Raw genomic sequence first — 27,897 nt, 5'->3', positions numbered from 1 at the left:
TCTTTTTCAGGATGTTATAAATGATGAGTTCAATTTTTGATGTTTAGTGGGTTGTTTATATTGCCTGTTTCATCTTGGTTGAGTTATTATAGTTTGCGGTTTTCCAGGAATTCTTACAGTTTTATATTGTCAAATATATGAATATGAAGTTTTCAGTATTTTTTTCTTTTTAAATGACTGTAACAGCATAGTGATATCCTCTTTGTTATTCCTGATGTCAGTGATTTATCTTTTTATTTATTTACTTTTTAAATATTGGAATGGGTTTATCAACTTTATTTATTTTTTAAAAAATCTTAATTTCTTATTGATTTTATCATTTTATTTTACATTCTATTGATTGCTGCTCTCTATTGTTTATTTCCTTCTTGAGTTGAGTTTATGTTACTGTCTTTTTCTAGTTTCTTGATGTTGGAAATTAAGTCATTGATTTAAAACATTCCCCTCCACCCTACTTTTTTGTTTGTTTGTTTCTGTATCAGAGATTGAAACCAGGGGCACTTAACCACTGAGCCACATCCCCAGCCTTTTTTTATATTTCATTTGAAACAGGGTCTAGTTGCTTAGAGCTTCTCTTAAGTTGCTGAGACTGGCTTTGAACTTATGATCTTCCTACCTCAGCTTCCTGAAATGCTGGGATGACAGGTGTGAGCCACTGTGCTTGGCAGCACTGTTTATTTTTGTCCCATGTATTTATATGATGCATTTTTGTTTTTGTTCACTTGTATATGTTTTTTAGATATCTTTGAAACTTCTTTGACTTGTGGATTATAAGTGTGTTAATTAATTTCTGCACATTTAAAGAGTTTCCTGTTGTTTTTTTCTTTTATTGATCTATATTTGATTCTGTTATATGCCCCAGTCTGGCTGGGCAGGATTCAGGAGCCACTTGTCAAAAGAAACTAACTTTATTTTTAGAACCACACACGGCCAAACAAAACAGCTCCTCAGGAAAAACCCTCAGAGCCCAAATGCCACCACCAGCTTCCCACAAGCCTCTCCACCTCCCACAATCCTCCTGCTCTTAAGGCCGATTGGCTGGGTTGTGTGGGCGGAGCCAAAGAAGTCCCCCAATGAGCAGCTCCATGGTTTGAAAGGGCAGGGAAACAGCCCAATGAGCATCACCACAGAGGAGCCAATCAGCTAGATGTTGCTGGGGCTGCTGTGAGCCAATCATCAGCTGGCAGTCTGAAAGTTTGCTGGCAGCTGGAAGTGTGCTGGGGCCCCTTCGGCTGTGGCTCTCAACAGTTATGATTAGCTAAAACATTGGACATGATTTAAAATACCTTAAATTTGTTCACCTTTATGGTTAAGAATACAGTCTATTTTGGTGAATATTCCATAAGTGCTTGAGACAAATGTCCACTCTTCTTTTCTTGGGCAGATTGTTCTGTATATGTAAATTAAATATTATTGGGTACTTATTTTTTTCTGGCAGTCTATCTTTAAGATTTATGGGTTAGTGGGTCCAAATCAAAGGGAGAATTTTGATATTTCCAACTACTATTGTTTTTGTTTTTCTCCTTCCAGCTTTGTCAGATTTTGGTGAGTGTATTTTGGGTTTCTCTTGTTTAATGTGTAAACATTTATGATCATGTTTTCCTGATAGATTAATACTACTATGACTTAATGCATGTTTATTGCACATAACCCAAGAACGAAATACAGATTCATTTTTACTATACTTATTATTGGTATTATTGTTATCATTGTTAGATTTGTAAGCATAATATATTTAAAGCCTAACAAAATAAATTCTAAATTAAGCTAATTTATTTCCAAATAATTACTTAGGAAAGTCATGAGTCTTTGGCTTTTTGTAACATAGGATTGATAATAATATTTTCCCTACTTTGGAAAATTTGGGGGAATTTAGTACCAAACAGGGTATTTTGTAAACTATAAATCACTATCCAGCTATAAAATAAATGTATACTTAGGAAATGTGCAGTTAGGATAACAATGGATTTTTATGCACATTTAGGAAAACACATGTTATAGTGGGATATGGTGAACTTTAGAGGTGTATATGAAAAGTCATTTGTATCATTTTGTCCTTAGATATTCTTTTATAGCCTAAATGATATGTTATAGCATCACAATGTTATTTTTTTAGTTTTTGTAGTTGTAGATGGACAGTATGCCTTTATTTTATTTTATTTTTAAAAATTATTTTTATGTGTGCTAAGGATCAAACACAGTGCCTCACATATGCCAGGCAATCACTCTGCCATAGAGCCATAGCTGCAGCCCCACAACCTTCTTTTATTTCATCGTATTTTGCATCTTTCAAACTATTTTCTTAAGATCAATTCCAGCTTTTCTGAGGGTCAGATGAATGTATTATCAACTTAAATGGAGATTCCCAAGATGAATTCCAAATATGTTTTGAGCAATACATATATTAAGTGGGTAGTCTTTCAAGGTGAGTATTTAAGAGGGTATACCATGCACTTATATGCATAAAACCTAAACTTTATTAAAAATATATCTCATTATCTTGTCTTCACGTCATTATTTCTTAATTCCTTTTGCTGACAACTATGCTATCTGTAGATCTGTAAGGAAATCAAAATGTGTTTTTAGGAGATAAAAGTGTCTATATTTGTCCCCTTATAGATTTAACTATGAATTTGTTTGATTATTAAAATTAATTATGTGGTCCTCTTTCTCCTCTCTTAGGATGATTCCATCTTGTGAATTGGAAGTTGCATCATTAGTTGATTTTGGCACAATAGTTGCCAATAGTAAAGTGTATTTTAAAGAGATTAGAATTATTAACCATGGCAAAGCTCCAGGTAAATATTTTCTGTCATATAAATTCACTTACAATTTTGGAAGTATTCGAATTATTTTATTTTTATTTATTTATTTTATTTGTTCTAATTAGTTATACATGATAGCAGACTGCATTTTAATTCATTAAACACAAGTGGAGCACAACTTTTCATTTCTCTGGCTTTACATGATATAGAGTCACACCACATGTACCTAGGTAATGACGCTCATCTTATTCCACCATCTTTTCTACCCCCATACCCCCTCCCCTTACCTCCCTCCCCTTTGCCCAAAATCCCATTCTCCCCATGCCCTCCCCCCACATTATGGGTCATTTTTTAAATGTATGCCTTGTTTTATTAATAGGTTCTCTGAATCATCAAAAATATGCCTATCATTTGAAATAGCTCAAATCAAAAGCCTTTAAATAGCATGACTGTAAAAGGGCAGATAATGCAATAATTCAGGAAAAATGAACCTGCCTTCTTATGATACTAATTAATACAGCCTGACTCTCAGATGATTGGTGAATGCCCTGAGAAAAGGGAGGAGGAAGGTATCATAGAGGTGACATTGTCCTTAGCACTATCAAACAGCGGAATTTAGGGCACAGTGCCTTGCTATCTGTGTGAGCTGGGGCAGGTTTTTTTTTTTTTTTTGTTAAATTTTAGATTGTTTATAAATTGAGATTAATACAATGAATGATTGTTAATTATGTACACCTTAAAATTGTGGCATGGTGTTTGGCTCATCCTAGGCACTCACTAAGTATTTATCCTCTTTTAGTGCTAGACAGGACCAGATCTGTCTTTGAGATAGCTTAAGGAACACATAAACCAGATCTTAATCCCAAAACTCTTTTCTACTAACTGTGGTAGTTATCTGGGGTTGCCTGATTGATCATTGGGAATTATTAAGACAAAGGTGATATATCACATTACTGATTTTTTCCTAGGGTGTGAAAAAATAAAACTGATAACTGTTTTTAATTGAATATTGCTTATTATACTTACAATGTTTTAATTTTTAAATGATTGAATGTCCAATATCTGTGAGTTGATGAAATATTAGGCTCATTTGTAGTCTTATTCCATTGTGAAGGATAGACTCTCTCATTGCAAGTGATTATGGACCATATGGTCCTGTGGCCTGTGATTATACTTTAAACAATGATATGCAACTGAGAGATTTTTATTTGTATTATTTTTACTGTTCAGAATTTCTCTTAACTATTGTTCATTCATAATCCTTCAGAGTTTAAATCACAATTATATATCTTTTTTATTCTAAAATCTCACCAAATTAAATAGTTTTATTGAACTGAAATCCCTTGGTAAAAGATAAATATGGATTTAATTTTAATTGAATACTTAATATAATTTTACTAAGTGAAATAAAAGAAATAAAATTAAGCTACAGGCCTGGGTTCATATATTTTTGGAAAAATAATCCAAATTATCTTTTAGTATTGTATTAAAATTTTATATGTAATATTTGTACTAACTTGGTGAGGTATATTATAACTGAATACTGTGAAATGATAACTATTAACTTACAAACTGAAACAAATTGTTATCAATGAATTAGATTTTTTATGACTTTGTCCCTCACTCTTGAATTTGATTATTTTTCTACCATTACCAAAATTGATAGTATGTATTATATTCACGGTAGTGATGCCTCTAAAGTGTCATAAAGTCCTTATTATCTACAAGTACATATACAAATTAATTATAATAGCAATGTATATTTATTAAGAAAAACACTTCTGCAGAAAATAGATTCCAAAACCAAAGATGATTTTAAAAATTTTAAAAAGCATTTCACATGACAAATATTTTATAGTTTTAGAGTCAATGTTAAAATGCTTACAGATTTATATCTGTACTTAAAAAGACAATAAAAAAACACAGAAGTTTTATGATTTTTACAGCTTTGATTTTTCTCTTTCTGGTCGTGTTGCTAGAGATGTTATCTTTGGTTTTGTAGACCCAAAAGCTTATCCACATAACAATTTCTTATGGTTTATTGTTATAGCCCATTATGGAGTAAACATCCAGGGATTTGGCCAAAAATTATTGAATACATTTTTTTTCTCACCATTTATAAAAATGATTTCTAAGTTTTCTCCTGACTTAAAAGTTGTGTTTGCCTTTTCTTTCTGGGAAGATATGGTTCATTATTTAAGGTTTCTCTAAAATTAGTACATTGTAAGTTGATGAACTCCATGTTCCCTTTCATAATTTTATGGTATGGATAATACCCCTATTGTCTTTCAGTTTTTATCTTTGAAGGTTGAAAAAATATTATTTTAGCATGCTTTAAACTGCAGTCATTTCCTTCTTTGCTGACCATCCTCAATGATTTGAATAGATTTTTATAGCATAATATAATGGACAGCACTCGCTAAAGTGTGGCAAACCCCTAAGGAACCCTTATATTTAATGTACAAAAAAAAAAGGAACAGCAGTTCACAAAAGAGAAATAAATAGGGGTAGAGGTTGTAGAAAGAGAATTATAACATTAATAGTTGATTTTTATTGAACACGATGTAAACCAGAGAGTATGGTATGCAATTTATTATTGTTTAAATAGATGCAGTTTGACTGGAACTTGACAAATCTAGGTTCAGCTCGGCTGAGTGTATGGCTTCAAGCCAAGGAAGCTGAGCTGTTCTGTTTCTTACTGAAGGTTTGTGGGTCAACTGGATGGATTTGCTCCACATTTTCATATTCTGGGGCATAGGCCGAAGGGATAGCAATTACTCGGGAAAAACATTTCCCACTTCCCTAAGGAAATACATATGGATTGAAACTGGCATGCTATTAAAGCTCACGTGTGAGATAATGCAAGAAGGCTTGGAGAAGAAATGACTGGGCTGTGAAAGCTTTAACCCAATCAGTGAATCACTCACCTGATGGGATTAATTGAGTGGTAATTGAAGGCAGGTGGGGTGTGGCTGGAGGACCTGGGCAGTGGGGGTGTGGCTTTGGGGTATATATTTGTATTTGGCAAGTGGAGATTTCTCTCTGCTTCTTGATCATCAAGCTGCTTCCTTCTTCCACATTCTGCTGCCATGAAGTTTAGCCTCACCTTGAGCCCCAAGGAATGGAGCCTACTGTCTGTGGATTGAGACCTCTGAAACCATGAGCCCTCATATAAACTTTTCCTCCCTAAAATTGTTCTAGTTGGGTCTTTTAGTCCCAGTAGCAAAATGCTGACTAAAACACATGCTATTGATTCTATCCACATGTTGTTGGTAAAGCAAATCACACAAAGAAGCTCAGTGTCAGGAGATGGGAAAACATACATTGTACATGGTCGAGTAAGAGTTTGAATGCAGAGAAGGGTGAAAAATTGGGAATCAAGAATCTAATCTTCCACACCAGCTGTTGCACTTTGGAAGAAGTAACTCAACATTTCTGGGTGTCTATTTTCATATTTGTAAAATCAAGATAAATGATTGAACCTATATCATAGAATTGTTGAGGATTAAGTTGAATAAAATATGTAAAGTTCTTAGTATAACTGTCTAAACATAGTAAGAGGATAATATTGTTCAGCTATCTATAAGACTTGAGTCCTAACACAAGGCTCATGTTTGTTGGCTTACCCTGGCATCTGGAATTACAACTAAATCTGTCATTCTTGGTCAACACTAGACTATCTTCTCTGTAATATCTGTCCCCTAAGACTGTGAATGAAGCATTGTAAGGGTCCATATGTAAACCATTACTCTTATTCCCCTTAGGTATATTTAAAACAGACTACCAGGGCCAACTACCCATCCTCATGTCTCCAGCTAGTGGTGTTGTGGAGGCTAAGTCATCAATGATTCTCAGAGTGAATTTCTGTGCAGACCAGCCCAGAATTGTAAATGAAGTGGCAAAGTAAGTATATATTATGGTTCTTAATTCTAATATGGGTCTTAATAACTGCCTTGTTTACTCTTCAGGTGTACCTTTGATTGTATATGAGCTTCCTTTTCTTTCATTCAGCAGTCATTCATTGAGGTTCTACTATTTGCCAACCACCAGGGTCTCAGAAATGGGAAGAACTAGAGAATAGCATATTGGTACACAAAACAGGAGCTGCTATCTTGAATTTTGTGGAGTGGATCAGGGAAGGACTCCACCTACAAGGCAATAGATGAACCAAAGAATTATCAGTGAGGAAGAATTAGCTAGCAAACAGCAGTGATGTGATTGGGTATGTGGTGTATCTGTGTCTATGTGTAGGGGAAATAAGTGTTGGTGATAGAAGTGAGTTGGAGGAGTCATTTCAGGTAGAGCAAGTAGCAGACTTAAAATCCTAGAGGAGAAAAGGTGGTTTTACATATTGTGGGATCTGAGGCAATGCAGAGTCAAAGAGATGCAACGTGGTGCTTAAAAGAAAAGTGGTGCTGGGCTGATCAAAGACACACCTGGGATAAGAAGCAAGCAGGAGAGAGCAGCAGCAACTCCCTCTTGAATGTTACCTTTTATAGGCTAAAATCATGGCCGGGCATTAGGGGCGGGCTTAGTCTTGGTGATTGGCATAACGAGCATCCCCTGATTTTGTAGAAGGCAAGTTTGTTTCTCAGGAACAGAGACAGGCAGTTTTCCTATCTCTCAAAGAGGGAACAAGGAAACTAGCAGGTCACTTTATCTCTCAAGGAGAGAACAGAGAAACCAGCACAACTCCATCTCGGGGGCTGGTAAGTTGTCTCCTATCTCAATAAGAGAACGGAGAGAGGCCAGCATGTCTCCATACCGGTAAGTTTTAACTTGAGTTTTTCTATTTCTTGAGAATAAGAACAGTGTTAATAAAATGGGGGTGGGGGAAAGGAAGGTGGCTGTAATTATGCCAACAATGCCAAATGAGATCAGAAAAACAGAATGACATAGATCCAGAACATTTTATGAAGTATTTCTGCATTTATTAATGGAAGGTGCAAGCAGTACAATGGGTCATCAACAGTATTTAAAAGAATGAAGTAAAAAATATCAGAATATGACTCACATAGCAAGGGAAATTCTGTCTTATAAAAATTTCTCTTTGTGCATGTGTGTGTGTGTGTGTTTGTGTGTGTGTGTGTGTGTGTATGCGTGTGTGACTACATTGCAATATAAAATATATTTCTTACTGAAGACCACCATCATAAATGTGTGAGAAAATTTTGTGAATTCTGATAGGAGCATAGGTTTTATTGTGAAGGCTGTGAAGCCTCAGGACGGCTTTAGGATGAGAATGTCTTGACTAGTTTGCATTTTAGAAAAGTCGTGCAGGTAGCAGTGTGCAAAACAGATCAGGGTACACAAATGTACAGTGGGCAGTCTGACTAGAAATTATAATAAAGCAAGAGGGAAATGATAAAGGCCTGAGCTAAGGAACAAATTGGGAGGATTGAGAAAAGTGTGATATGTTAAGGAGGTAAATTTCACTAGAGTTGATGACTGATTGTAGAAAGAAAAGACAAAAGAAACAACATGTCTGTGGGAGAAGATCTTGAGTTCAGATTTGACATTTGGGGATTGACTTGCTTTTCAGAATCCTAGTAGAGCTGACTAAGACCTATTACATTCCCTTGTCTTGAGTCTGAGAAAGTAGTTTAGTTTAGGTATATTGGGCGAAGGGTCATCAATGTATAAGTGGTAGATGAAACAGGAAGGTATTAAGAATAACTCTAAGAAGGAAGGTAAAGTGTGAAAGAGTAGGAGAGAAATATCACTCACTGTACATGGAGTTTACAAAGGATCCAAGTCTTAGAATGAGCAGGCAGGGAATAAGTGATGTAGAAGGAAAACCAGGAAATATGGTGTCAAGGAAGCTAAGGGAGGACAGAGGTGTAAATAGATGAGATTAACAATACCCAATTTATTGGCTGTGATGTAAAATAAGTGCTTAGGTGATATGTGAGGAGTAGCCAGTTATTCGTGTTATATGATAAGACTAGATTTAAAAGATTGCATTTATGCCAAAGAAGGATAAATATGGAAATGCAGTTGTAAAAGATAATTGAAATTAATATAGGGAGTTTTATGGTTTTATGGGAAATATTCTTTTCAGCAAAGTAGTTGGGTTGTGCTGAGATACTTTATATTGGGGTATTAGAATATGCATGAGATTGGCTGTTAGACTTGAGGTGTAGATTGAGTTAGCTCAGAATTCTAGAGCTAGAGGTAATCATGTAAATCATCTAACTCCAGAATTAATGAAATAATTGGTGATATGGATATACCATTGAGTTCTTTCTAGGGTCAATTCATGAGTTTGTTTTCCAACTTTGTTATTTCCAGTAGACAATTAACTAGGTTGCACACATGCCATTCCACTGAATAGATTCAGACATCGATGCCTGTGAACCTTTGGCATGTATGTAAAATAAATTGGTGTTAGGCTATTGAATTTTGATTATAATATGATTTTGTAAGATTTTATCCATACATTTAGAAGACAAAATAAAGTACTTAAAATTCTAATAAAATATTTATATATGTGTTTATTTTATTATCCTATAGAGTGAGTTTGCAAGGACGTCCTGATATACACTTCAGTATCAAAGCTCATGTAGTTGAACAGATTATTGAATTGTTTAACATGAACAGTGATAAAAAGTTGGAATGCATACGCTTTGGTTCTGTTTTCTTTGGAACATCAAAAATTGAACAGGCAGTTCTATATAATAATAGCCCAGAATCCATAAATTGGGTGGCAATAATTCAAGATGATTCTGTTGGAGAAGAAATGGTAAGTAAATGGTGCAACAGTAAATGGCATAACACTTATTATGATTTAAAACAGGTCGTTCTGAACCTACTAATAACCACAAGCTGTTTAATTATGCTGAATGTATTTTAACATGGGCAGATAGATGTGATTTCATGTGTATTCTAGGTTAACCTTAAAAACTTTAGTAAATTAAGCTAACATTTATAATAATGTATATCCAAAGTAAACCAGTTAAGTATCATGGATCAGTGACTAATTGTAGTGATTTTTGTTCTCATCAATTTTTCAATATCCTTTAAATTTTATCATGTACCTTACTTGGTCAAATTTAGGTATTGTTATTTTAAAGACAGATATCCTCTATTTTCTAGATTCTAAAATTTCAATGATTGTTTTATGAGCTCCTCTTAAAATATTTTTGTGGCTTGCCTTTTATATATGCTTTTATTTCTGATTTTATGTTATAGGGTACAAATATTCGACAAAGAACAGATGTTGCTTTAAATAATCTCACCTACTTAAACAAAATAAAGAATATAGATATTACCAATTTTATCTTCTGTGTCCCGAATGAAGGGACTTTACTACCTTATCAAAAGGTTATAATTACATTTTGTTTCAGCCCAAAGTAAGTAAGCCCAAAATTTATTCCATTATAATATTACTAAGTACTAATGGAAATTGTGTTAGCTACACTGTAACCAAATTGATTTTAATACTGTCATAATAAAGCTTGCCTAAAGGCATAAATCAGATTTTTCTTGTTATTCTTCTAAATATTTCCAGCATGGTTAATATTATTTCCAATAATTTTCTTTTATTAGCACATCATAGTTATACTTAATGCTTGTTTTCATTTTGACAAAATTATACATGCATGGAATTTGATTTACTCTTTCAGTACTGGTACCCCTCTTTCCTCCCCTCTTCCCTTTTCCTGTTCTCCTTCCTTTACTGGTCTTCCTTTCACTCATTTATTTATTTTTGATTGATGCTTTATAGATATACATAAAGGTAGAATTCACTGTGGTATATTTATATATGCACATAACATCTAATATTTGTGAATATAGTGCTAAAAAATTACTCTAGACCTTGTGGAAATGTGGTGGTGGAAGTGCCAAGTTTTTTTTCCCCCTCATTATAACCACAAACTGATTTGTGCAGTCCAGAACTTGTTGTCCCTGCAGAAATAGGTACGTGCAGTATGTAGAGATCTCCAAATAGGATGCAGTACTCATGGTAGGGCAGAATCTTTGATGACTGAGTATTTTAAGTATTAAATATATAGTACCTGCTGGGATTAACCACAACTGTTTTCTGAAATGCATACAAATTTTTGATACTTAGACCAATATATTTTTTATTTTAATGTTCTTGGTTTTATTATTTAGACTGGAAAGATTTTTGGAAGTGTTACTTTTAATATATAGTAGCAATTGTAATGACACCTTGGTATGATGCAGTGCGTGTCAGTAACCAATCCTATTGCAAGTATGTTTATTCTTATTTATGAGAGGATAATATTCAATGGGCTTTTTTGTTGCAGTAGAGTCACTTGGTGATATCAATTGCCTCTTTTTTTTGGGGGGGGTTACTGAGGATTGAACTCAGTGGTGCTTAACCACTGAGACATATCCCAGCCCTTTTTTAAATTTTTTATTTTGAGACAGGGTCTCACTAAATTGCTTAGGACCTCGTAAATTGGTGAGGCTGGCTTTGAACTTGCCCTCCTCTTGCCTCAGCCTCCCAAGTTGCTGGGATTATAGGCCTGTGCCACCATGCCTGGTTCAATTGCTTTTTGAAGACTGAGTTATGTTTTAGTTTTAAGGAAGCTACTAAGTAATTGTCCCACTTGTCCAATCTAAAATTGCCTTACTAATGATACCTTCCTATAGGAAATTTATTTGGTGAAGCTATAAGATTCTGTTTAATAAGCAATATTTTAAATTCTAAATATTCTTTTCCATGGCAGCATGTTAACTTTGAAAGTCTGGCATGGACCTGTAGGTAGGAGTATGATTTGAAATCTTAGTCAAATGTGTTTGAGCACACCATTTGCATTCCTTTTTCATCTTACATATCATTCTTTTGTGTATTTGTGAATCAACTGCCAGAAGAGCTAACCTTTAGGTAAGGCACATAAAGATAGGTCAGTGAGCAGGCCCATGATGTAACCCCTCTGTCTTTGATCCTACTTCCCTTCTTTCCACCCTTACTTTTTCTCTAACAAGATTTAACTCATACAAATCTTGTTCTCAAAATTACTTGTTGTCCATGAATAAGAAGTTGGCTTGCAATATGCATTTAGTAAACTGGAGGAGAAAAATATGTAACAGAAGTTTTCAGTTACTCTCAAGAGTGAGATAGACTATTGTAAAAAATTGATCAGATTCCTTGGTCAGCAATGAATTCTGCCTGGAAAGAAAATCCTTTACAGAGAAAGTGGCATTTGAGGTAGATCTTGATGACTTAGTGCATTTAAGTTACTCTTGTCTTACAAATGTTGGCATGAACTCATTTTTCTGAACTTTGTACTCTGTAGCCTTTTTTTTTGGTCAAGTCTGTATCTGTTCAGTAATTTTGGAAAATAGATACCAGTTATATTTCTATTAACTTTCATTTGCTTGCATAGATTTAAGGATTGAGTCAATATTTTCTTTAAGAGGTGGTAATGTATATCACCTTTGCTTTAAAAATAACTGATTATAATTTTTACAGGCTAGTAACTGACGGTAAAAAAGATATTGACGCTTCACACAGGCAAGACTATGCTGTCTTTTTGAGATTTGAATCTGTAGGAAGTAAAGATGGATTTTTGAGAGATGATAACTATAAAACCATCAAAAGTAAGTATAAAATTGACAAAACCATCAAATGTATAGCAATTAAAATTATTTAAAATTTTGACATCGATTTGTGGAGGCACTTCAATAAAATTGTAATTATTAGACTGAACAAAAATACAAGCATATTTAAGTGACTGGCAAATGTTAAGGATGAAATCAACCTTAGAATCATTTACATACTAATTTTCTAGGTTAGAATTTAGATAACTTTACATCATTAGATAAACATAAAGAGTTGGATTTTTTTTTTAAAAAAAAACTGGTTTTATTTTTCTATGTATGCCTAGATTTGTTTTTAGGGCTTGGCATGGGAACAAATGACTCATTCCATTTCTACCAGACCTTCATCTCTCAGACTCTACACAATAACTCTCAAAGACAAAGACTTAGGTGTTGTATCTTGTCATAGGATACTGATAAGGGCATATGTTTTATAGGTCACATGTGAAAGTACATTATACTTTTTATATTCTCAGTTAATATTGAGCTGGTTGTAGTAAGGAAAAAGATGGAACAAGACTTGGAATCACTTCAGCAAGACAGATCAGATAAAATAAACAGGTTAGGGATTAAAATCCAAAAAAATAAACTGTGTCCAAGAAGGGGTAGGTTCATCCTGGATACTTAGGAATTTCAAAAGTCTATATGCAGGTCAATACAAGTGATATTGATCAAGTTTTAACTGTGTTCCTAGAACAGAAATTTATTACATCATTAATTTTGTCATAGTTTGTGATATTGAAAGATGTTGATCATAGAATATTTACAGATTAATCTAACTTTGAATAGCTACTGATGGAGATGCTACATTTACCTTAAAAGGTAATTTAGAATCAAGAATCGTCCAATAAGAGCATCAGTGAAGAAATGCAACTCTTTCGGTTCTAGTTATATTACTATCTATAAAACTAAAAACTATAATCCATAGATTCTGTCTTATTTCTTGTGTCTCAAAAACTTCATGTTTATTTCTGCCCAATTTATATTCCATTGTCCCATTATTTTAATCACTCTTTTCCATGTACATTTAAATCTTTGTTCTTTCCCAATGTTGAATGAGTGGAAGTATTCTAATCCTAGTAAATTCCTCTTTTTTTCTACTCTGGATCTGTATGTGGAAGGTTGATTCTGCTGGAGAAAAACATGTAACCACTAACCAAATGGATTCTTCAAGATATTTGATATTCCCACTGTGTTCTTCCATTCATTGTTTGTCACAATCCAAGATAAATATCACACACCTTTTATTTTTTCTTCAAGTATCCCATTTTTCCTCCTTCATCTTTACTCTAAGCTTATAAACACTTTAAGTGGCCTTCTAGGTATTTTATTAGGATATTGTGTTAGTCTGCTTTTTGTGGCTGTAACCAAAATACCTGACAAGAACAACTTAGAGGTGGAAAAACTTATTTTGGCCTCATGGTTTTAGAGGTTCAGGTCATGGTCTGCTGGCTCAATTACTGTGGGCCTGAGATGAAGCAAATAATGATGGTGGAAGGGTGTAATAGAGAAAGCATCAGTTCACCAGAACCAGAAAGGGGAGGGCAGGTGAGAGAGGCAGAGGGAGGGAGAGGGGAGATGGGGAGACACCAGGGATAAATAATCCCCAGGGTCTTGCTCCCAGCCATGTCCCACCTGCCTACAATTATCACCCAGTACACCTGGTCATCCATTCAAATTAGTAATCCATCAAATTAATTAATCCACTGGTAAGGTTTCAACTCTCATAATCTAATAATTTTACCTCTAAACATAGCTGTAATACCAAATACATGAGCTTTTCAGGGGACATTAAAGATCAGAAACACAACAGTTATCTAGAAGGCCTCTTGAGCTTAACATGTGCCAAATGGAATTCCCAGTTTCCCTATAACCCTACCCTTCTTCAATGTTTTCTGTTTCAGGAAATGGCAACTTCATCATTTCATTGCTCAGGCCAAAAAAATTAGTGTCATCCTTTATCACTTTCCTACATCCATTCTGTAAGCAAATCTTACTCTACCCTCAAAAATCTATCTAAAGTATGACCATTTCTCATCATTCTTCTATTCCTTTCCCCTAGCCATATTTGTTTCCTTAGGGTCTTTTTAAACTGCCAACCAAGTTCCTACCTTAGAGTATTTATATTTTCTCTTCTTTCTGCCTAGAATAGACTTTTCTGGGTGTTTATGTGATTTGCTTCCCGATTCCCTTATATTTTTGCTCAAATGTCCAAAAGAGAGGCCTTTTTAATTTTTTTATTTTTTAATATATTTATTTTATATTTATGTGGTGCTGAGGATTGAACCCAGTGCCTCATGCATGCTAGGCGAGCACTTTACCACTGAGCCACAACCATAGACCGAGAGAGGCCTTTTTGACTTTTTTACATAAAATAACATCCCAAAGACCTTGTATTCAATCTGTCTTACCCTACTTATCCTTATAGCACTGTCCTCTAATAAAAATAATTGTATTGCTTAGTTGTTCATTATCAATATCACCTCACTAGAATTTAAAGTTTGAGAACAAGGTTTTTATATTCATTGTTGTAGACCCAAGACCCAGACGGGTGCCTGGCACAGAGAAGGCACTCAATATTTTTCTTGAATGAAAAAATTAAATGAGCTACCTATTTCTCATCAGGTCCTTTAAATGACACTATATGTACTAAGTAAATATATTCTGGATTTCCCCACTTTTTATGTTCAATAGCTATTATTGCTTTTCCAGGTGATCAATTTCAGAAAGTGGAATTGGCACTGACAGGCTCAGGACTTCCTGTCTTATTACATTTTGATCCAGGAAAAGTCCTTAATTTTACACCTTGTTTCGTGGGTGAACGTTCAGACATTCTGTGCATTGTACAAAATCGATCTAAATCCCTTCCTGTGACATACCGTTTTCAAAAAACTGCACATTTTAAAATTGATCCTGAAAAGGGCAAGATAGATGAAGGATGTATCCAGGTAAGGTAATTTTTCTCTACTTTCTTTCCATATTGCTTCAAACATTTTAAGGTCTGCTGCAATGCTATGTAGAGGATTAAAAAGCACTTTATTGTACCAGTGTTTATAAAGTGTATCTCTTATTAGTTACTTCTATTAATTATGAATACTTTCATGTGTTGTCATGTAGAATCTATAATTAAGTACTTGTCACATGTCGGAAAAAACATTTTCTATTCTAGGGAAGTTAAAGATGTACAAAACATAGTTATTTTAAGATTTTTTAGTGTAGAACAGAATTGTAAGATATATACAATGTCTTATGTATATGTAAGACATACAGATCTATGACATAAGAATGTAGAATATACATTAGAGCTATACCACAGTGATATAGAAACTCAGAGAACACAGCGTGATTACTTACAACCAGGTAGAAAGGTCTTCATAGGAGACTTTAAATACTGAGAATTTTGAAATTTGAAAGTGGTGATACTTTAGTATGAGACTTGTATGGCTGATACAAAGCAGAAAGAATACCAAGGGATTCCCATGGACACCAGAACAGCTTCAGGATGTCAGGGGCTATTTTACTCATAACTGTTATTCAGACAACTCTTTCCCAGATCCTCTAAGCCAGGGGTTGGAAGGAAATGGTCTGAAGGTCAAATGTGCCCCAATGTCTGTCTTGATAAATAGTGTTACTGGAACATAGCCACTCATTTTTTCACTTACTGTCTAGAGCAGTTTTCATGCTCCAAAGTCAGAGTTGAACAGTTTTTGAGAAGATGGTTCATAAAGCCTTTTTTTTTTTTTTTTTTTTTTTGGTACTGGGGTTTGAACCACTGAGCTATACTCTCAGCCTCCCCAAAGCCTAGACTATTTAATGTCTGGTAGTTTAGAGGAATAAGTTTGCCAAATCCTACTCTAAACAGTAAACATGAGTGCTTTCAGTTTCACCTTTGTTATGTCATTGTCTTTCTCCACTGCAGAGCTCATAAAGTTCTTGACAGGAGCTTTCTTTTAATTGCAACCAAGAACTATTGTATACATGTTCATATACACGTAGCTTCTATTTATATCTCTCACTGCTTCATTAGTGTGATTTCCCCCATATGGATAGATTTAATCAATTTTCATAGAATAATAGCAAATGTTAAATACATTATACAAAATATTTTCTTTTGAAATCTTTCCTAGATTTTTAGTCCAAGCCTCTTTAATCCACAAAATCTTTTTTTTCTTCTAACAGCATGCATATCTTTCAAAATGTATCTAATAGCTATTTCCCTAATATTTTTAACCCTCTATGATTGTAGATTTCTCTAGCACATATAATTTTCAACTTAAAGATGTGAATGCAGGAAGTGTGGAAGACACCGGAGAACTGTGATGTACACAGACTAGTCAAGTGGCCTTTGACTACTTGGAAATGTGGTGAAATTATTCTTTTTAGAATAACAGCTTTATTGAAATATAATTTACATGCCATAAAACTTACACATTCATTCTATTTTTGATATTTAATTTGTTATTTTTAGTTATAAACGACAAACTTACACATTTAAAGTGTATAATTCAGTGATATTAGCATTATAAATAATGTGCTCTAAACATTCATACCAGGTTTTTGTATGGATATATTTTTAATCCTCATGAAATACACCTAGGAGTGGAATAGTTGGGTCATATGAAAGCTCTGTTTAACTTTTTGAGAAATTCTCATACCATTTGCCAAAGTGATGCATTATTATATATTCTCCCCAGCTTTGAATGAGCATTCCAATTTCTCTGCCTCTGTGCCCACATATGTCAATGTCCTTCTTTGTTATTATAGCCATTCTAGTGGATACAAAGCAGCATGTCATTGCAGTTTTCATCCCCATCTCCCCAGTGACTAAGGATGATGAATGTCTTTTCATGTGCTATTCTTCATTTGTATATTTTCTATGGAGAAATGTTTATTCATATCTATGATGGGCAGAATAATGGACTCCTAAAAATATCCCTATCTCAATCTCAATTTCATGAGCATGTGATGTTCCATGGTAAAGAATTCAGCTTTGTGTTAGAGTTAAGATGGATAATCAATTGACCTTAAAATAGGGGAAATAGGTTGGATTGCCAAAGTGGGTGCATAAAATCAGAAGGGTCCTTAGAAGTGGAAAAGGGAGGCAAAATGAAGATCAATATTAAGAGATATGATATGAAAAAGAAAGATGTCAGTGACCTTTGGTGGCTTTGAAAATGCAAAGGGGGGGGCCATAAAGTAAGGAATAGAATGTGAGATCACCTCTAGAAGCTAGAAATGACAAATAAAAAAAATCTAAAATAAAACAGGTTCTCCACTAGAGCTTCCAGAAGTAAATGAGTTCCACTGCCGCTTAGATTTTAGTCCATTGAGATCTCAGACTTCCACCTACACGTGTTAAATAAGAAATTTTGAGTTGTTTTCACCCAAGTAAATTTAAATAATTTGTTATAGCAAATTTAGAGACTGATACAATATCATTTCCTAGTTGTTACTTGAGTGTTCTTTTAGTTGGTGAATTAAGAGTTCTTTATGTATTCTGGATAAAAGTCGCTATTGTGTATATGAATTACAAATATTCTCTTCCATTCTGAGGGTATCTTTTTACTTCCTGGATAGTATCCTTTGAAGTTTTAAATTTAAGTCCAATTTATCTATTTTGTTTTATGCTTTTAGTGTATCATATCTAAGTAGTTACGGAGTAACCAAAGTTACTAAGTTTTGTCCCTATGCTTTCCTCTATGAATTTTAGCTTAAACATTTAAATCTATTATCCAGTTTGAATTTGATTTTGTATATAATGTAATTTAGAAATTCAAGTACATTCTTTCATATATAGATGTCCAGCTATCTCAGAATTTTGTCACCTTCATCAAAAACCATTTGATCATGAATATAAAGATTTCTGGACTTACATTGTTTTATATATTTATGTTTATCCTTATGCCATTACCTTTGTATATCACTTCCTATAAGTTTGTAATTATATTTGAAATTGGGATAAGTGAGTTCTCCAAATTAGATTTTTAAAAGGGTGTTATTTTTATTAGTTTATTATAGTTATATATACTACTGGGTTCATTTTAATATAATCATTCATGCATACAATATAATTTGCCCAATTCAGACCCCTGTACTCATTTTCTTACCCTCTTCCCTCCCCTTGTTCCCTCTTCTCTGGACTACTGGTCTTTCTGCTATTTATTTATAGTTTTTGTGGTTTCAACTTCAGAGTTAAACTGGCATCAGAACAAACTGGAATATTCTCTCTCATCTTTGATTTTTTAAATAATTTGTGAAGGATTGGTGCTAATTGTTCTTTAAATGTAATCCACTATTGAATCCATTGGTTCTGGATTTTCTTTGTTAGTTTTTTTTTTAGTAATCAATCTCTTTACTTTCTATAGAGTTATTCAAAATTTTTTTTCTTCCTTTCTGGGTCTATTTAAGTAGTTTGGGTCTTTCTAGAATTTACCTGTTTCATCTAGATTATTTTATCTATTGGCATACATTTGATTATATTCCCTTATTCTCCTTTTTATTGATGTCACTAAAGATGATAGTGACATCCTATTACTCAAAGCTCTCCGGTCAGTGTCCCCAATGCCAATCCAATAATGAAAACATGGTTTTGAGAAAAAGGAAAAAGAAATTTATTGCTTTGCTAGCAAAGGAGACTCCTGTCCCCAAGGCTGTGGTTCTGTCCTTCAGAAGGAACAGGGGGCTTTTAAAGAGGTAATTCAAAGGTGTTCCCTGTGGGTGATAAGGAGTGTTATAATTAACTTGTTAATTTGTGAGATAGTCATTTCTGAGATCTTCTGGCACCATCCCAAAGTATGAATTACTTAGTTCTTTAGTATGTATGTTCCTGGACAGATAACTTGGCCTAGGATGGGAAAGAAAGATAATCCTATTTCTCCAGAGGTAGGAAGGGGGAGAGGGATAAGAGAGGAAAAAAAGAAGACCATTTAAAAAATAAGTCCCAGTGGCAGAGCAGAAAGGGTTATATTCAAAGCATGAGGTGGACCACTGTTACACTTTTGCTGTATTTCATACATTTTGGTACGTTTTAGTTTTCCTTCATCTTAAAGTATTCTCAAATTTCCTCTGTGATTTCTTCTTTGATCAGTTGGTTGTTGTTTAGAATGATATTAATTTTCAACATTTGAGTTTTTCATGTTCTTTTGATTTCTTATTTCATTGAATTTTGGTTGGAAAACATACTGTGTAGATTTTAGTACTATTACCGATTTCATGGCTTAACATAGATCTATCTGCAATGCATTCTGCTATTGTTGGGTTGGATGTTCTAGAGATATATTTTAAACCTAACTGGTTTATGCCATTTTTTGATCAGAGGCCTGCTACACCCCGATGTTTGGTGTCATAAAATTTCTAATCTACAAGTGACTGAAGGAAACTGTTTACAAATGCAGAAGAGATGAGGGGAAACTGCTCTTTTCACAGGCACCTGTTCATCTGTTAAACTTCTAGCCTTCCTGTGTGCCTCATGACCTGGCACTGGGGTGTTTACATTTCAAAAAGGGTGAAGTCCAGACTCTAAGAGTTATTTTACATTCCAAAGGGTTAGAGTAAGAAACCTGGTTAATTAGGTTTCCTGAAGAAAGGCTCTTAGAAAGGGAGGGGAAGCACTTTCATTTTACAACCTGGTCTGGCTTTACCATCTCATTACCACAAAAATGTATGGATATGTTAATTAGCTTGGTTGAACTATTTCACAACATATACACACATCACAATGCTAAGTTATATACTACAAATGTATACAACTTTTGTCAATTATACCTTAATAAAATCAGGGATAATGAAATTACTGGTTTTGTAGGCAGTCACCATAAGGGACCTCAATTAAGTTTGTTTTCATTTGTAAAGACCATTCCAGGAGGTTAACCTGTAGAAACTTTTCAATCATTTCAGCCAACTCCTGGAGTGGAGTATCCTGGAGTGGAGGGAGAGTGGAAGTGGGGGTGGACCCAAATGGAGATTATAGGAAAGTTCAAACTCAAGGGACACAGCCAAGTGAAAGGTTGCAGACCAAGCCAATAGCCTTAACACTTTTTCAGTACCTCCTTAGCAAGGAGTTTAATCAGTGCCTCTACCCAGGTGGAAAACTTGATATCAGTCCCCCTCTTGCCTTGTGGGGAATTCTCTTTCTTTTCCTACTTAAATAAATCCTACTCTGTTCACTCTTGCCTTCCATTATTGTCTGTAGATTTTATTTTTCAATTTTTCTAGACAAGAACCCAGAAGGAAATTGGTGAAATCTAGTTCCATCTCAAACTGATTTCAGTATTAGCTTAATTTCAATTATATATGAAAATTTACTTCAATATAATTGTTTCCTCTTCCTTTGTGCTGTTACTGTCATACAAATTTATTATTTTTAAAAGCCTGTCATTTCTCTTCAATAATTGTTTTATGCATTGATTTTTAAATCAGATGAATTGGAAAGCATTGTAAATAAAAATACATTTATGATGTCTTTTTTATGTATGTAGTTATCTTTAGCCATGCTCCTAATTGCTTTGTCTAAATTTACATAATTGTCAAGTGTCTTTTATTTCATCCTGAATGAGTCCCTTTAGTACTGTTCTAATGCAAATTTTCTAGTGACACATTCTTTCCACGTGTATTGGAGATGTCCTAACTCATACAATTTTGACTGAGTTTTTGGTGTGTGTGTGGGGCTGTCACTGGGGATTGAACTCAGGGACACTCAACCACTGAGCCACATCGCCAGCCTTATTTTGTATTTTATTTACAGACAGGGTCTCACTGAGTTGCATAGGGCTTCGCTTTTTGCTGAGACTGGCTTTGAACTCAGGATCTTCCTGCCTCAGCCTCCTAGCCACTGGGATTACAGGGATGCATGACCATGCCCGGCTTGATTGAGAGTTTTGCTAGTTACAGAATTTTGTGTTGACTTGTCTTTTTCATTTGGTATTTGAATGTGTCATCCTCGGTGCCATCTTGCCTCCAATACTTCTATTGCAAAGTTAGCTATGTATACTTTTGAAAACTTTGATGTGATAAGTCACTGTTTTCTTGATGTTTACAACATTCTTTTTATCATTAGTCATTGACAATTTGACTCTCTAGATGTTGATTGATATCTTTGACTTATTTTACTTGGGTTTTGTTGAGCTTCTTTGTTATACAAATTAATGATTTTCATCTAAATTTCTTAACTTTCCAGTTATTATTTCTTCAAATACTCTTCCTGCTCTTTTCTTTCTCTCTTATGAAGACTTCTATTATTCATATAGCACTATACTTGATGATAGCTCAAAAGTCTGAGATGCCTCTTTTGTTCTTCATCTTTATCTCTTTTCTAGTCTAGATAATCTCATATTTGCAAGTTTATTGATTATTTCTGGTGCTAGTTCAAATCTCTCATTGAGCTTTTTTAGTGAATTTTAAAATTTTAGTTTCTGTGCTCACTAGAATATTTGTTCTTTTTAAAAAATATATTTTATATTTCACTGAAATTATCTATTTCATTAGACATTGTTCTCAAATTTATTTTAAATCTTTAGACCTGTTTTCCTTTAGTTCTTACAGCATATTTATAATAGATGATTTATCATCTTAGTCTAATAGGTCCTACATTTGAATTTCCTTAGGGACACTATCTACTGTATTGGCCATACTTTCTTGCTTCTTTTGTTATGTCATAATTTTTTGTTGAAAAATGGGCATTTTAGGGCTGGGGATGTGGCTCAAGCGGTAGCGCGCTCGCCTGGCATGCGTGCGGCCCGGGTTCGATCCTCAGCACCACATACCAAAAAAGATGTTGTGTCCGCCGAGAACTAAAAAATAAATATTAAAAATTCTCTCTCTCTCTCCTCTCTCACTCTCTCTTTAAAAAAAATGGGCATTTTAAATAATATCATTTGGCATCTATAAAATTTAAATTACTCCAAGGTTTATTGTTACTGATTTTGTTGTTGTTTTGTTTATTTAGTGACATTTTAGACTAATTTTGTATTGTTTTCTTTACCGTGTGCTGCCAATCAAGTCTTTACTCAGTTAATTAAGTCTTCATCTAATGATTGGACAGAGCTTCGTTCAAATTGCTTGAATTAACAAGTCTCAGCCTATGTCAGAAGCCTCTTTGTAAGTCTGTTGAGGCATGTCTTCAAAATTTTAGCAGGTAGTTTCCAATCCATTTTAACTTTCAATTCCTCTCTATAAGGAGTCTCAGAGTCAACCAGAGGTGAGAGATTAGAGCTATCTCAAATTTCCCCGGGCATGTACACAGTCTGCAGATGTGTGTGGCAATCCAGATACCCAGAAATATGTCAGAGATTTCCAAATACAATATGACTACCTTATTCTCAAGTGTTTTTTTTAAATTTATATGCTTAATCCGTTCTTTTCCCATTATTAGATTCTTTTTTAAACTTACATGATGTCACCTGAAGTTGCTGTGATATTTAAAAATTGTTATTTATATATATCATTGTTATATACATGTATGTGCTTTTTTGAAGAAATCCTGGGGAAAGGGTTCTTCATGGGGAATGAGTTCTGATTCACATCAAATGGAGATGTGACCTCATAGGCTTTTTAGCCAGCAGCCAGACAGAACAAATTGATACAAGTTCTAGAGATGGAATTTCTAGAAATCTCCAAACTCATTCTTCTCCCTTCCAATTTGCTAGGCTAATGATTTTCACAGCTACCATAGTTGCAATGCTGTTTTTCAAGAAGACCACAAAACTGTGTTTAGGAGAATGGAATTATAACAAGTAAAAATGCCACAAAGACTTCTATTCTCTTATAGATTCAGCAACTTTAAAAAAAGTACTCCCTGGAGTTTTGTATCCCTTTAGATAATTTCTGTATATCTCAAAAATAGATTTTGGCAAAATTTTTGCCAGTATTTTCTGTGGAGAAGCAGATTTTTGGAGGTTCTTAGTTTTTTTTTTTTTTTTTTGCACTGGGGATTGAACCCAGGTATGCTCAACTACTGAGCTACATCGTCAGCCCTTTTTATTTTTTTTATTTTTAGACAGCATTTCTCTAAGTTGCTTTAGAGCCTCACTAAGTTTCTGAGGCTGGCTTGAAATTGTGGTCCTCTTGTCTCGGGCTCCTGAGCTGCTGGGATTACAGGCATGTGCCACCATGCCCTGCCTTAATTTGCCATTCTTGAAGCACTTTGGTATTATGTTCTTAATTTTTCTTAGATAATTTTCCAATGAGTATCTTAAATGTTTGTCAATGCTGAATGTTGCTAAAGTGCTTTATGTTACATGATGAACTAGCATTCCTTGAAACTAAAGTGAATTGGTTTTCCTGGTTTGCTTTTATTTTTTTTTCTGAACAATAGTATATTGATTACTTTTCGTCTTTTTTTCTTTTATTTATTTATTATTTTTAGAATGTGATGTGCTCATTTATTCCACATCAAATTGGAAAGTTTAAAGTGAAGCAGGTGATAGATATTATTGGCCCAGTGGCAGATGAAAATTTGCAGTCTTCATCAATGAAACCGTTTTATCACATATATTTAGAATTCAATAGCATCTGCAAACCTTTCACTAAGAAAGTTGTGATGAAAATTAATCCTGGTATGCTATTATGATTTTCACCTGCTTTTGATTTAGTTGTTAATGTAATATTATCTTAATATACTAATTGCTTAGCTCTATATCAAATATGACCTACTTCAATGGTTCTTTTAGAATGTATCAAAACCCTTTAGGAGATCTGTTCAAATACATGTCACTGACCTCCATCCCAGCACTGATTATTAAATAGGTCTGGGTTGGGGCCCAAATATTTGCATTTCTACTTTATTCCCAGCAGAGGTTGTGTTCCTATTCTGAGGATCACATGGTTTAGTAACCTATATAACTTCTAAATATTTTAATGTTTCTGGTTTTTTTTTTACATTTTATTTTTCTACTTTGTTTACTTGAGCTTATAATATAAACTAGTTTTGACCATTTCATAGATTTTTCTTGCTGCTGTTTTATCCATTCCTTTATAATCTTTTATGTACTGAAACATGTAAAGTCACTGATACATAGCTGTCTTTAACCTACAAAAATTGCATTTTCATATGGATCAATGTAAATCCTTTAGGTTATTATATTTTATTTTTATGCATTATTTAAGTATTATTTTGATAAATTGTTTTGTGTGGGATAGCATATATGTTATTTCTGTGGTTTTGAGGCTTTAATATTTAAGTTAAAACCAATTCTCTAGTATATTAACTATTACATAGCATTTTTTAAAAACTAAAATTCAAAGTACAATATATAAACTTAATATTCAATTCTATAAAAGGTATATCTCCTTTGATCACTAATCCCATCGGACATTTTGTGGTCAGTGATTTGGAAAATTATAAGGTCCAGGCACCTGTAGCAATGCTTCAATCAGCCATGACACACATTCATGATCATCGAACAAATGAGGAATCAATGAAGGGTGCACTAATAGCCTTTCCTAATGACCGAGCTGCAAGTATCAGGTCTGAAGACAACCGTAAACATTTCAGGTAACATGTAATATTAAAAACTGAAATTTTGAAAGACATAATATTTAAGATGATATGCAGAGGTCTGATCAGAACCTGATATAAGAAACTAATGATGGCAATAATAATAGTAATATCTTATGAGATGGTTTTTGCATGCCACTGTATTTGCTTTATCTAACCTCTTATCACTTCTATTTATTTGCCACAAAGTGAATGTTATACAAAATAATTCTTAAAATATATCATTGACAACTCTGGAAGAACAATAGAAATGATCACCTTTGGAAATGTAAGAAATCTTCAGAATAGTCATGTTTATTAAATATAGTTAAAACCTTGAATTTATCTAAGTAAAAAACTTAAAATTGTGATCAAAAACGATTATCCTCATCTTTGTTTACACACTCAAAGACACATTTCCAATAACCTTACCCAAACTGAACTAAAACTTTCCCAGTAAGGTTAATAAGGAGTGTTAGACTTCAATTTAAATTTATCCAAACCTCAAAGAAATTGCTATTTTACCAATGGTTAGTTAGACGTGACCAAGGCATCTTGACATCTTTTTCTGGTCCTGAGCCCAGAAATGTTTTAAAAACTTGAAACTTTCAGAACTAGTTTTCTTTTGGGCCTGTTTGTTTGCTATGAATAGTATATCTAAACTTGGTAATGGCTCTGGAGTTTATCCACTTGTCTCTTTATCTTAGGAGTCATTAAGCTCACCTAATTTTGCAGGCATCTTCTTATAATACCATTTGATTTTAGGGCATATTTTTGAAGCCTTCTACAGTTGGAAAAGTCTGGGTTTTTCCTATAGACTGTCTTAATAGTTTTATTTAGAAAATTCTATTCACATTTGACAAGTGTTATAAAACAGAGAAATGTAAAGATTACTTAGACTTCATTTAAAATAATTATATATTATAAATAGAAAATTGTATCTTTCCTTCTGACACATTGCATCTCCTCCTACCTTTCAGTGGTGGCTTCTGGAAACATTTGTTTCCCTTTCAACTCTTTCTAAAGCTTAAATAAATATGTGTATACAGATATATAATGCTTTAATATAATATCAGTTTATTTCTAGGTGTGTATTAATTAGCTCATCTAAAATTGCTAGAATTTAAAAAAAATAAAGATTAGCAGTTCATATTTTTTCCATAGTCATATTTATTTTTCTCAAAGGGGTTTAATGAACTATTTTCACATTAATAAAAAAGACATTTAGTAGTATATTTTATGGCTAGTAATTAGTAACTTTAAGTAAAGAAAGAAATTTATTACAGGGTGCTTTTTGTTCATTGTAATTGCTATTATATTTAATGAATTTTACCTTTTCAAATTTTGAGAAGAAAATAAAGTAAGAATTTTTGTCTAATTTTTCTTTACAGCAGTATGCCCTGTGTTTAGACCTCCATCAGGCACATAGATGGCACTCAGTAATTTTTTAAATAAATAAATGAGGAAATTTTTTATTTACATTTTCATTCCCATTTATTGCATTTTTTTAAATCACCTACTCCAAGCTGCAAATCTACTTCTAGATGTATATTTTTTAAAGTTCCAATGAGAATTTAGATTTGTTATTAGTCATCCGCTCCTAAGGGATTTACTTCACTACTGCTTTTCATGTTCCTCCCTTTCTCCTTAGAGACCTCAGGACTTTAGATATAGGAATTATTTCTAGGTTCTAAAAATGACAAAAAGAATCTTGGAGTCTAAAGGGAAATTTAAATATCAACAACTATCCTTGAATGACTAAGTACTTTCCCTCTTAACTATATTACTCTGTTTACAGGAAGATGACTTTTAGTTTTCAACATTGAGGAATTGTGGAAAATGAAGAAAACATTAATTTTTATTAATATTCACTTGACTGTGAGACTAATAGGTTCATACTGATGAGTTCATTATTGAGGGTGAGATTCTTGATTGATAAAATTTACTGAGGATTGAGGTAGACTAATGCCTGAAGGTGTAAATAATGCATTTTATGTTTTTATTGAAAATACATGGTGGGTAAAATGGAAGAGCATGAGGCAAGTTGAGTGAATATAAGGCTGATCTAAAGGCAAGAAACTTAGGAAACGTTAATCAGATTCAGATCTAGTTTCTTAAAGATTGATCTATAATCTAGAATTGTTTAAATTTCCTACTTGTCCAGCTCCTGAAAGATGGGTTTAAAGTAGGTACACTTACATTTCAATAACCTTAAGAGGAATTTTTTTCTTACTAGCTTAAGAAAAAAAAAAATCGAGTATCCTAGAAGTTCTACATGTAATAGTGTCTTAATGCAGGTTAGGATATGAGAAAAAGGACTAGAGTCTGTCCTATTCTCCAGTCTGTGTTCAACACCTGACATTGAAATTGGTTAGTAGGCACTCCATAAGTACTGATTGAGCAAATGCATACATATGAATTTTAACACGAGTTGCTCATATTGTAGGACAATTTTCACAAAGATTCCAAGACATACTTATGTGGATCCTGATTTTGCATATACTGACTTTGAAAAACTCGAAAAGAAAGCACATCAAAATTACTATGACAATTATATTAAATATTTAAGAAGTGTACGCCTACAGAAAGAAGAGAGGTAAAGTTCAATTCCTCAAGCCATATGCAGCAAGTCATAGTAACAATAGCCAGAATTTTTTCTTTTCCTTTTTAAATTAAGTATTATTATTTTAATCGTACAAACTTATGAAGTACAATTTGTTAATTTGATACCTATAGACAGTCTGTAATGATCAAATCAGAATAGTATCTCCATCTCCTTATTTTTTATTAACATAATAATCATACCTATTTATGAATTATAATGGGATGTTTCAGTACATGTATATAATGTGTAATGATCATATCAGGGTAATTAGCATTTCCATCTCCTTATCATTACTTTGTGTTTAGAGTCTTCAAGTTCCTCTCTTCTATTCTTACTAAAATATACAATAGGTTATTGTGAACTATAGTCACTCCACTGTGCTGTAGAACACTAAAACATATTGTGTCTCTCTACCTAACTGTGTTTTGGTGCCTGTCGTCCAACCTCCCCAACTCTTCTGTCTCTAGTAATTACTATTCTAC

The 27,897-nt window shown here is 33.5% G+C and overlaps 1 protein-coding gene across 1 annotated transcript in view; it reads left to right on the top strand.

The window, feature by feature from the left end:
- The window catches only part of Cfap47 (cilia and flagella associated protein 47), a 408,435-nt gene that overhangs the window by 7,866 nt on the left and 372,672 nt on the right, over window positions 1-27,897 (top strand). The window contains exons 3-11 of the mRNA XM_021725557.3: window positions 2,683-2,798; window positions 6,530-6,668; window positions 9,279-9,507; window positions 9,957-10,117; window positions 12,211-12,338; window positions 15,051-15,286; window positions 23,701-23,890; window positions 24,615-24,828; window positions 27,257-27,406. Coding sequence (XP_021581232.3) covers window positions 2,683-2,798; window positions 6,530-6,668; window positions 9,279-9,507; window positions 9,957-10,117; window positions 12,211-12,338; window positions 15,051-15,286; window positions 23,701-23,890; window positions 24,615-24,828; window positions 27,257-27,406 — 1,563 coding nt within the window. The remainder of the gene's footprint in view (window positions 1-2,682; window positions 2,799-6,529; window positions 6,669-9,278; window positions 9,508-9,956; window positions 10,118-12,210; window positions 12,339-15,050; window positions 15,287-23,700; window positions 23,891-24,614; window positions 24,829-27,256; window positions 27,407-27,897) is intronic.

The sequence above is a fragment of the Ictidomys tridecemlineatus genome, chromosome X (assembly GCF_052094955.1).
Source record: "Ictidomys tridecemlineatus isolate mIctTri1 chromosome X, mIctTri1.hap1, whole genome shotgun sequence".
Classification (NCBI taxonomy): domain Eukaryota; kingdom Metazoa; phylum Chordata; class Mammalia; order Rodentia; family Sciuridae; genus Ictidomys; species Ictidomys tridecemlineatus.
This window is presented reverse-complemented; position numbering and strand designations above follow the sequence as displayed.